The sequence below is a fragment of the Tenrec ecaudatus genome, chromosome 3, assembly GCF_050624435.1.
Source record: "Tenrec ecaudatus isolate mTenEca1 chromosome 3, mTenEca1.hap1, whole genome shotgun sequence".
NCBI lineage: Eukaryota > Metazoa > Chordata > Mammalia > Afrosoricida > Tenrecidae > Tenrec > Tenrec ecaudatus.
In genome coordinates this window covers 23,943,933-23,954,431 of record NC_134532.1, presented here as the reverse complement: position 1 = coordinate 23,954,431, position 10,499 = coordinate 23,943,933, and the positions used below count along the sequence as shown (strand labels likewise).

Sequence of the window (10,499 nt, the reverse complement as noted above, 5' to 3'; positions counted from 1 at the left end):
CACTGAGTCCCTTCTACCCTGGTCATTGTCTCCATTGGGGCAGCTCTTGACCCATGAATAGTACAGATCATTTTGAAGGAGCAGCAGTAGACCAGTCCCTACGAGGTAGAGGTTCAAGATGGTCCATGATTTCCTCTGCAGCATCTCAAAAAACTAAATAGTCACAAAGTAAATAAACCCCTCTTCAAGATGTGGAAGATGGTGTGTCCCAAATCTATACACAGATCAGATATCACTCTGGAGGTTTCTCCTCATTAATGTGTTTGCAAAGGCTGATGAACCACATCATCAGATCAGACAACAGTCCACTGCATCACAGAATGAAGTTGTTGAATCTGGTCAGCTAATAGGTTGCAGGGAGTGAGGAATCCATGGAGTGGAGGAAGCTCTCAAGTCAGGTCACACAGGCAGCTCTAGATGCCATTCAAGAAAATGGCTCATAAATTTTTTGAAGCTGGCAAATCCCTAATCCATGAGTTCATTCTGAACTCTGTGGCTGCAGGGGCTAACAAAACCAAATGTGGCTCACTCTCTCTCACCACAGCATGCCTGCAGGAAATTCTATCTCTCCCTCTTGAGATGATGGCTTCTTGGCCAAATCTAGCACCTTCCCTGCTTAGGCAATATTATGAGGGCTCCAGAGGTCCACCCAATGGCATTAGAGCTAGTAGGGGACTCTTGGAGAGAATGTGGTCAAAGATGGCAGGTTCAAGAGGAAGTTACAATTAAAGTTAAGACAGAGTTGTCTGAGAAGAATTTGTCCTAATGTTGTCAAGAGTAGATTTTGCTAAGCTGTCCTTTAAGAATGTAGAAAGTTGTTCTGCATTCAGGAAGGGAGGTATTGCCTATGATTATTCTGATAATGGTTCTGAGTTATAGCTTCTTGTTCCTGATCCCAGATTATACCTTGTTCATTTTAGACGACTTTGATCTATTTGGTAAAGTTTTATTTGGTAACAACATGTAATTTGGTATCAGACAAAGAGTGGAGTGGGAGGAATGACTTGTGTGAGCATTGACCAAATATGTGGGAGAGCTGAGGTATGGTTGACCACCCCCATCTGAACTGTTCCTGATACCTATTGCCACTGAAGGTACAGAGCCTCTTATAATAGTGATACTGCTAGAGCTCCTCATTCCATTTCGCAATGTACTGTAAACTTGTTTGTTAATATAGAGAATATAAATCTACGTTGTGTGAAATAAATCTGAGGCATTTTTATCTACTTTGTGTGAATATAAATCTGAGCCATATCTAGCTCATTCAGATAATTTCACTGGTACTCAACATTCTAATTTTATGAGTGGGTGCATTATTTTGGAGCATGGTGGTTCCAGCACTCAAATGGTGATCCTCAGGAGTGATATTGCAATTGTGGCAAATATTGAAGTCAGAGAGCAGACAGTGGGGTACAGGGGCTCCTCATCCATGTGAGGACTGAGAAAGTGAATGTATTTTCTAATGGGTCTATATAATTGAGCTTACAGATCTTTCCATAAGGAATGCACGTCATGGAATTAGTGTATACGTTGTCAATGGGTAATATCATAAGTGGGTAACATAATAAAGAAGCAAGATGGTGAGTCACCATCTTTACCTAGTGTTAGTTGACTTCAAAACCTCCCTGAGCCCTCCCCAGGTATTTGCTACATTTATGATGGGTTGGCCTCAGAATCTGATTGCTCTGATCTACAGATAACCTTGAGGCGCCATGAAGTAGCCAGGCACAGAAATGATTCATCTACTATGGGAGCTCCTTTAAGACTGCTCCTTAATGGAGAACTATTGTTAGGGGAGCACATTATTTGACCTGGAGAATGTGTATATGAAAACATTAATTTCTAGAACAATGGAGATCTTTGTGAAAATAGGGCTAGTTTTCCATCCCCATGGTTGCCAATGTCGAAATAAGGTCAAATACACTTTCTACCAAGTTCTCAGTTTACTACACATTATGGAATGTACAGTTTTCATTACTGTTTTGCTTTCTTTACTGTAAGATATTTTTTTAAAATCTTCAAATGAAAAATACATCATTAAATAGACTCCACGTACTACAGGAATCACTGACATTCAATGATGTGGCTGTAAAGTTCACCTGGGAGGAATGGCAGCTCCTGAACCCTGCTCAGAAGACCCTATATCAGGATGTGATGTTGGAGAACTATTGCAACCTGGTTTTCATTGGTGAGGAGAATTCTCAAGTCGTTGATCTCGTCACTGGCTTTTCCTACCAATGTCTGTGGTGTTCCCAAGGAAGTAGATTCTCATTGCATTCTCTGGTCCTAAGTTAATGGGTAAGGTCTTCTATCCTTGAGAGAGCACCCTTTATTTTGTTCCTTTGAATATGAGCTTCCTAGAAATACAACATTCTTCAGGATTTACAAACTTTAGGCTAATTTTGGTGTGTCTAATATTCTGTAATTTCTCATAAACCTGTTATCTGGTTGACACTGAGAAACTTTCACTTCCAACAAGGAGAAACTTTGGTCGGTATTAGAAACAAGCTGTAGTGGAATTTTTCAGAGGTGTGGTTAAAATACCTTAAGGGAAATTGGCTGGCAGAGTTGATTCATCTGGCAGAAGGCCTCACATCCATGGTAGGTATTGGAAAATGCATAAAAGTGTGTGCTTCTTCAAGCGTGAGAGGTCACTTTTCCTAGAAGTTGAGAGAAGTACTTCTGTAGCTCTTATGAGATTAGATTTCCATTTATTTGATTTATACTATTGTATGTTTGCTTCTATAATTTTCTTTTAAGATTCTCAAAACTTCCCCTTTTACATGCTTCTACCTTATTATGAAAATCCATCTTGCAAACTTCTCTCCAGAGATCTCTGAATTTGTAACTGTCCTCTGAATACAGCACATTCCTCCCCTACTGACTAAGAACAGATTGCCCTTTGTAGTATGCAGCACCATCTTGCATCTTGAGCTCTCACCATAAACGGGTCTCCTTTGTGCTTCCTTAGCTTTCCCTAAAGGTTTTGGTGTCCATTTTCTCATTGGTTCTCTTGTCCCTTTAAAGTTTTCTTCATTCTGGTGAAATAAGTTCTTTCTGTTTTCTAATAGAGATGGTCAAATTGCCTTCTCTGTTGGAATTCTTTAATGGACGTATTTCTCTATATTTTACTTCTTTTGGTGAACCAAATTTATAACTTCTGTTATTTTCAAGTATCTAAAATCATCTTTCTAGCAAGAAAAGTCTTATCAGCTTAGGACATATTTTAGCATTGTACCTCAAATTTTTTTCTACTTGTAAGATTTTTAAAAAATTTGTTTCTCCAATAATTTTGTAAGTGCAAAGGGCATTTTTAATATCCTGCATTCATGTTTTTTTTATTAAATGCATGTCTGCTATATATTCCTTACTGTAAAGTATGCCTTCCTTAGGCCCACCCCTTCTTCTTAACAGGTCCAATGCCTGAAAAATGACCTCTGCTGCTTTTAAAGAGCAGTTCGGCTGTATGTCTTCCAACAGATATTTTTGGTTGTTATTCATATAATGCACAGTATATTCAATATTGTCCTCTCATTTTCTGTCTATTCAACATTGCTCTCATTTTCTATCTTTTGAGTAGTCTTTCTGTTTCCATATGTGTGATGCTGTCCTTGGTGTCATCCCACAACTCACCTTGTTTCAGTCATTAGTCTTCAGACATCAGTCTTGCCTTTTTTGACTAATGAGCTTCTTCATCATTTCATTCAATAGATGTGGTTGATTTGATTTTTGTTTGTTCCATTCAGAAAGATCCATGTGTTCAGTTTCCATTTCTGTTGTTTAATGAGGAATTTTCTGTGAATTCATCATTGGTCTCAAAATTTTATCAGTAAACTTATGTGTCATTTCTGTCAGTAAGGGCAAATTTTCCAATTACTAATACCGGTCCCAAATTTTACAATCATCAGTGTACATGATTGTATGGTTGATCAATGTCAGCCTGCAAAAGTTATGTGACATATTCTAAACATACATATATATTTATGTATGTATATATTATACATAATGTATGTATTATATGTGTATATATTTAAATCTTAAATATATATTTTAATAAATATATGTTATATATATATTTAAATCTTAATGATATCACAACATTCCACAGTTCAGTCACATCCAGCAGTGCTGTCCAATTGCTACCACAGTTTCAAAACCTTTTCTTCTTAAATTCTTTGATATTAGCTCCGCTTTATCCCCTCTTTCCCCCACGTTCAATTTATTTATTGTGGAAAACAACCTGGATCAAAGTGTAAGGAGCCTTATCCCTATATCCTGACCACAGGGCTTGGACAACCAGTACTAATGTTAGAAGAAAACCTCCACAGCCCCAAGGATAAAGCTAGAGCTGATAATGCACAATCTCCAGATAGAGTTTTCACTATAACTGCCCTCCAAAAAAATGTTAGTATACAGCCCCTACAGGTGCCTTTCTTATTGCTACTCAGCTAAAAGATGCCTAGTTTTAAAAGTAATCAGATTCCCTTTGTCGCTATCACTCAAGAAATCAACTGTCCATTTGTCTCTTTAATGCCATCTGGATGGGTCCTAAGGGATGGCTGTGGAATTGAAGGGCAGATATAGAAAGGCTTTGTATTATTTCACCAATTTATATAGTCTCAGGGCATGCAGCCACCTCCTGCACACACACACACACACACACACACACACACACACACACACACACACACACCCCTACACCTACAGACACCTACCTATATAACAAGGTAGGCAGTATATTTACCCTGCAGGTCCCTGAACTAATTTGGGTGAGCAGCTTAAGACCAGTGCTGAGGCTGAGGGCAGGTGAAGGGGAGAAACTGGCCTCTGAGCAGGGAGAACAATAACAACATTTCTGTTCTTGTAGTTAAAGCTGGTGGCAGATAGCAATGATGCTTGTATGAGGCATCATTAAGGTAGCACGATAATGAGAGGATATTGTGAGGATGATTTTTAATTAAGACAATGTGACTGGGACTCTTCTCTAACTTACAAATGTGAATGCCTCCCTCCAACCAGATACCGGGCCTTGCAATCTTCTTTAATTCTGAGAATAAAGAATCGGTCTGCATCCATTCCCTTCTTGGTCTTCAGTTTCCCACAGCCTGATACTTCTCAAAAAGTGTTCTAAAAGAGTTCAACATATGCCCACATTTCCACTTGTCCGTTCTGTTGTGCCTGTGCCTTTTGGAGGCTTGCACACCTGGCTACTATAAGAACTCACTGTTAAATGACCTCGCTATCTTACTCCGTCATCGGAGATGAAGCCACTCTACCCTGTTTTGCTGTCTGCTTTATCATCCTTAATTGCACACGTTATTCCTACGAGCCATTTCGACTGTGGGGCTGGATCCCATGCTTTATGTTTGCTTAAACAGTTGGTGCACAAATGTAATAACACTTGTAGTAACTGGTCTTCCTTGCAGGCATATGAGTATTAAGCGTCCACTGACAGAATGGTACTTCAGGGAAGATCTTGCAGTGTACTTTTGGATGATGAATATGATGCCAGTCTTCTTTAATTTGTCAGCCTCAGCCTTATAAAGCACTTGATTATCTGATTAAAAATAGCCAATTCCAGTCTATTTAGTTGAATAACTCATACATTATCAATTTTTAAACACTGTATTTTGTTTTGACAACTTGACTTTTTTCTTGATACAATTTCATATATTCCAACTTCCAATTATTAGAGGATGTTTGTAGCTATTTTTTTTCTCATTTTCAGTCAAGGCATGTCAACCACTGAGGGTCCCCAGAGCTCCCCTCCATCCACATCATTACCGTTGACTGTAATTTGAGGATTTAGTACTTCTTCAGTGTTATCCCATTGCTATTAAATCTGAAGGGTTCATGTTCCAGAATTAGATAAATCACCAAGACTTCCTCCCAGCCCCTATTTCTGGAGATTCCACTAATCCCTGTGCACCATGGGTGGTCTTGCTTGTATTTGAAATACTGGGTGGCAGTGCTTCTGGCATCACAGAAACATGCAAGCCACCACAAGATAACACTGAAAGATGAGTGGTGTGAGCTAGAATACAGGCTCCATAAAAAAAGAATGTTTCCGTACCATAATAACTTTCACATATACCTGTGAAAATTGTTTTCTCCCAAGTTGAACATTCTGCGTTTTTCACATTCCCAACTTTATGTAGTACTCAGTTGTCTTTCAGTAAAGAGTGATGGAGTGAATATATCTGACCTCTACCAACTGGAATTATCAAGCCTTAGCACCCCTGCAGTCTATTGGTCTCCTTGTCTTCCTTGTATTACGTTTGTTGAACATTTTCAAGTACTTCTTTAAGCAAATACCAAATCCGTGTTAATTCATCACTTTCATATCCAAACTGATTTCTACAATAATTTTTTACCATTTGAATTGTTATAAAATTGTGTTTCTTCCAGTGGGCAATAACATTAATCATAGCCTTTTATTTATATTAATATAACAGGGATGTCACTAAAGATCAACTTTGTTTCAATGCATATTTTTAAGGTGTCCATTGTAAAGATGTTGAAAAGAGTCAATGTTCTTTCCTTTTATAGAAATCCAGAAAGATGATCATTTGCTTGACCACTTGCAATGTGAAAGACGCATGGACAGAACGGAATGGTGCTATAAATGCAATACATTGGAAAGTATTGTTTCTCAGCACAAAAACAATTTTCTTCCAAAGGAAAATTATGACATGTTTGGCTTACATGAAAAAATCTTAAAATTAGATTTAATCATTCTGGAATCAAATCAGAACAGAAGGAACAAAATACACAAGTCAGTTGTGCTCAGTGAAGATGAGAAAACTTTTCGCCATATTGAACAAGAGCAATTTTGTACTGAAATGAAATTCCCTGAGTGTGAACCACCCAGGCTCATGAAGTCACAATGCAGTCAGCATCAGGAGTCTGATGAAATTGAGAAACCACACACAGGCGATAAATGTGGGATAACCTTCATCGAGGACTCTGTGCTCTATGAGCAGCAGATTATTGGTATATTAGATAATAACTATGAATGCAGTCAATGTGGGCAAAAATTCAAGAAACTGTTCAAACTCAATGCACATTATCAAAGAAGTCATGGAGGGCAAAAGCTAGGAAAATCATTGCAATGTGGAAAAAGTGTTCACAGTGTATCATACCTTAAGGGACATCAGGAACCTCATGTGGCAGGAATGTCCTGTGTATGCAGTGAATGTGGGAAAGGCTTCACCAGGAAGAGCGATCTCACTGCTCTACTGCAAACTCATACTGGAGAGAAACCCCATGTATGTGGTGAATGTCGAAAAGGCTTTATCTTGAAGAATCCTCTCACTGTTCATCAGCGAACTCATACTGGAGAGAAACCCCATGTATGTCGTGAATGCGGAAAAACTTTTATCTGGAAGAGTAAGCTTACTGTTCATCAGCGAACTCATACTGGAGAGAAATCCCATGTATGTGGTCAATGTGGAAAAGCCTTTCTCAGGAAGGATGGTCTAACTGTTCATCAGCGAACTCATACTGGAGAGAAACCACATGTATGTGGTGAATGTGGAAAAGCCTTTATCTGGAAGAATGCTCTCACTGTTCATCAGCGAACTCATACTGGAGAGAAACCCCATGTATGTGGTCAATGTGGAAAAGCCTTTCTCAGGAAGGATGCTCTCACTGTTCATCAGCGAACTCATACTGGAGAGAAACCTCATGTATGTGGTCAATGTGGAAAAACTTTTATCAGCAAAAGTAAGCTTACTGTTCATCAGCGAACTCATACTGGAGAGAAATCCCATGTATGTGGTCAGTGTGGAAAAGCCTTTCTCAGGAAGAATGCTCTCACTGTTCATCAGCGAACTCATACTGGAGAGAAACCACATGTATGTGGTGAATGTGGAAAAGCCTTTATCTGGAAGAATGCTCTCACTGTTCATCAGCGAACTCATACTGGAGAGAAACCTCATGTATGTGGTCAATGTGGAAAAACTTTTATCAGCAAAAGTAAGCTTACTGTTCATCAGCGAACTCATACTGGAGAGAAATCCCATGTATGTGGTCAGTGTGGAAAAGCCTTTCTCAGGAAGGAGGGTCTAACTGTTCATCAGCGAACTCATACTGGAGAGAAACCACATGTATGTGGTGAATGTGGAAAAGCCTTTATCTGGAAGAATGCTCTCACTGTTCATCAGCGAACTCATACTGGAGAGAAACCCCATGTATGTGGTGAATGTGGCAAAGCCTTTATCAGGAAGGATGTTCTCACTGTTCATCAGCGAACTCATACTTGTGATAAACCCCATATATGTAGTGAATGTGGCAAAATCTTCATTCAAAAAGGAAATCTCAAAACTCATCTACAAATCCACAGGAGAAAAACCCTATGTATGTGGTGAGTGTGTTAAAGCTTTCAGCCAGATGTGATGCCTTACATCACATCAGAGATTTCACAAAGGAAAAAAGCCCTTTGCATGAATTAAATGTGGAAAATCTTATATGTAAAAGTCTGAGTTCGTTAAATATGAGAAAATTCCCCACAAGAAAAACTTTCATTGGGGTGAGTGTAACAAAGGTTTTAAAACCGAGGAAGAGGTGTTAGAGTTTGGCCTGGGCCAAGCATAGGAACAGACAATTGTGACTTATGGGTACCCATGTTTGGCACTGCTGGCATGACCCACCTTTGTGGGGAGAGGATCTTCCAGACTTCTACAGGGTACATGGGGACCTCATTTCTCTTCCAGCTTTCAGTGCCCAGAAGAGAGCTGAACCTGGTGTTTCCAGATCACAGCTATACCAAGAAGTAGAGTGCCCACCCTGATTCCACTTGAGCCTTCCCCACCTGCATGCTCTTTGATGTATGGGAACAATTAATCCAGAGGATGAATGGACCACAACAAACCTCAGCCTCCACAACCATGAAACCAAAGAACTAGATGGTGTTCAGCTTCCACTACTAATTACTCTGAAAGGGATCACAAAAGAGGGTCCCTGAGTCGAGTGGGAGAAAAAAGTGGAACAAAACCAAAATCATAAAATAGATCCAGCTTACTGGTCTGAAGGAGACTTGGAATCCGCAGATTATGGCCTTTAGTGGCCATTCAGTCTTGGACCTGCACTCACTCCTCTGCTTCAGCTTTCAGCCAAACAATATACAGGCTTGGAGAGGAAGAATAACATCAAAGAATAACATGCACTCCCTGGAAGATGAACTGTACAAAATCAAAGGAACAGCAGTTGCTTATGGATCAAAACTGTTGCACAAGAAGGAACAGGAAAGAAGGATGAATAACATAAAAACTAAGGGAGGGTGGAAGTGGGAAGAAGGCCGATATATCTTGGGGATCACAGTCAATGTATGAATTGTTGAATTGAAAACCAATTTACTCTGTAATGTTTCAAATCATAAAAAAATGAAGAGTTCATGCCTCATCAATGATTTCATGTAGGACAGTTACCATGTAGCTGTAATGTAACAAACTTTAACAAACTTTTACCTGTGTTTCTAAATTTTATTAACATAAACACACAAAATTGACAAGCCTTAAATTCAGTCAAGATGGGAAACTCCACAGGAAGTTATGTGGCATTACATACCAGTGAACTCATGCAGAAGGAAAGCTCTGGCAATATAGTGACCTTGCAAATACCCTCTTTCGTTTCTCTCAGTGTGTCAGTAGACTGCATTAGGATTTTAACTAATGTAGTTCAAGTTGGCTGGCCTTTAGCCTGAAAGTAGTCATGTGACAATAGAGGATTTGTACATCAGAGAAACCATATGAATACAGGGAATGTGGCAGTTCATAGGAATTCAGTGACTGGCAGTGCCTCCAGTATCCAATTTCATTTTCTTTTATGTCCCCCAAATTCTATTGGATAAACATGCACTAATTGGACAGAAAAGGACTGAACAAAATGTCTGTACTTACATTGTATGACTGCAATGTAAATCCTGCAGGAAATCATGAATACAGAAACTGAGAAAGCCTGATAGACTTATCATGTGTGCATATGTACATTGATGTCAAGACCAATATGTAATTTTACATTTGAGCTCTCTTTCGACCCATGTTAACTACGTTAACTGGAGAAACACTGTGACCATAGAGCAGGAATGTGAATAGCCTTGTTCTCATGCAGAATTCTTTGGAAGGTGGATTATTGCAGATGCAGTTAAGTTAAAATCTATCCCTTTATCCTTTGAGATCCTTTTTGACCATTTTAAACCTATTGTAGTTTTTAATATTCCTCTTTTGGATTGAGTTTTATCTCTGTTTAACTTTGTTGTTGCTTTTTAAAATATATTTATCTGTGTATGAATTCCATGATGCTTAATCGTGATATTACTGGATCATATGGAATTTCAAATTCTGTTTCCTCAGTGGCTATATGTGTTTATAAGTCCACCAGCAGTATGTATGAATCCCAATCCCTCCAGATCCTCTCCAGCATTTGTTTTGATTCTTTGGTTTGGGATGGCATTATAGGAGTTAAGTGCTAGCTCATTGTGGTTTGAATTTGCATCTTCC

At 39.0% G+C, this 10,499-nt stretch overlaps 1 protein-coding gene across 1 annotated transcript; it reads left to right on the top strand.

The window, feature by feature from the left end:
- Positions 1 to 2,022: 2,022 nt before the first annotated feature.
- Positions 2,023 to 10,232, top strand: LOC142443184 (uncharacterized). Its single transcript, XM_075544712.1, has 4 exons — positions 2,023 to 2,188; positions 6,727 to 6,845; positions 6,984 to 8,262; positions 10,207 to 10,232. The coding sequence occupies exons 1-4, from the start codon at positions 2,023 to 2,025 to the stop codon at positions 10,230 to 10,232; spliced, it is 1,590 nt and encodes a 529-aa protein (XP_075400827.1).
- The last annotated feature ends 267 nt before the right edge of the window (positions 10,233 to 10,499 follow it).

Coding starts and splice junctions, on each gene's coding strand:
- LOC142443184 (XM_075544712.1), top strand. CDS start 2,023: ATGAAAAATACATCATTAAATAGACTCCACGTACTACAGGAATCACTG. Junction 2,189..6,726: donor TTGCAACCTGGTTTTCATTG/GTGAGGAGAATT, acceptor TCTTAAAATTAG/ATTTAATCATTCTGGAATCA. Junction 6,846..6,983: donor AGCAATTTTGTACTGAAATG/AAATTCCCTGAG, acceptor CTCTATGAGCAG/CAGATTATTGGTATATTAGA.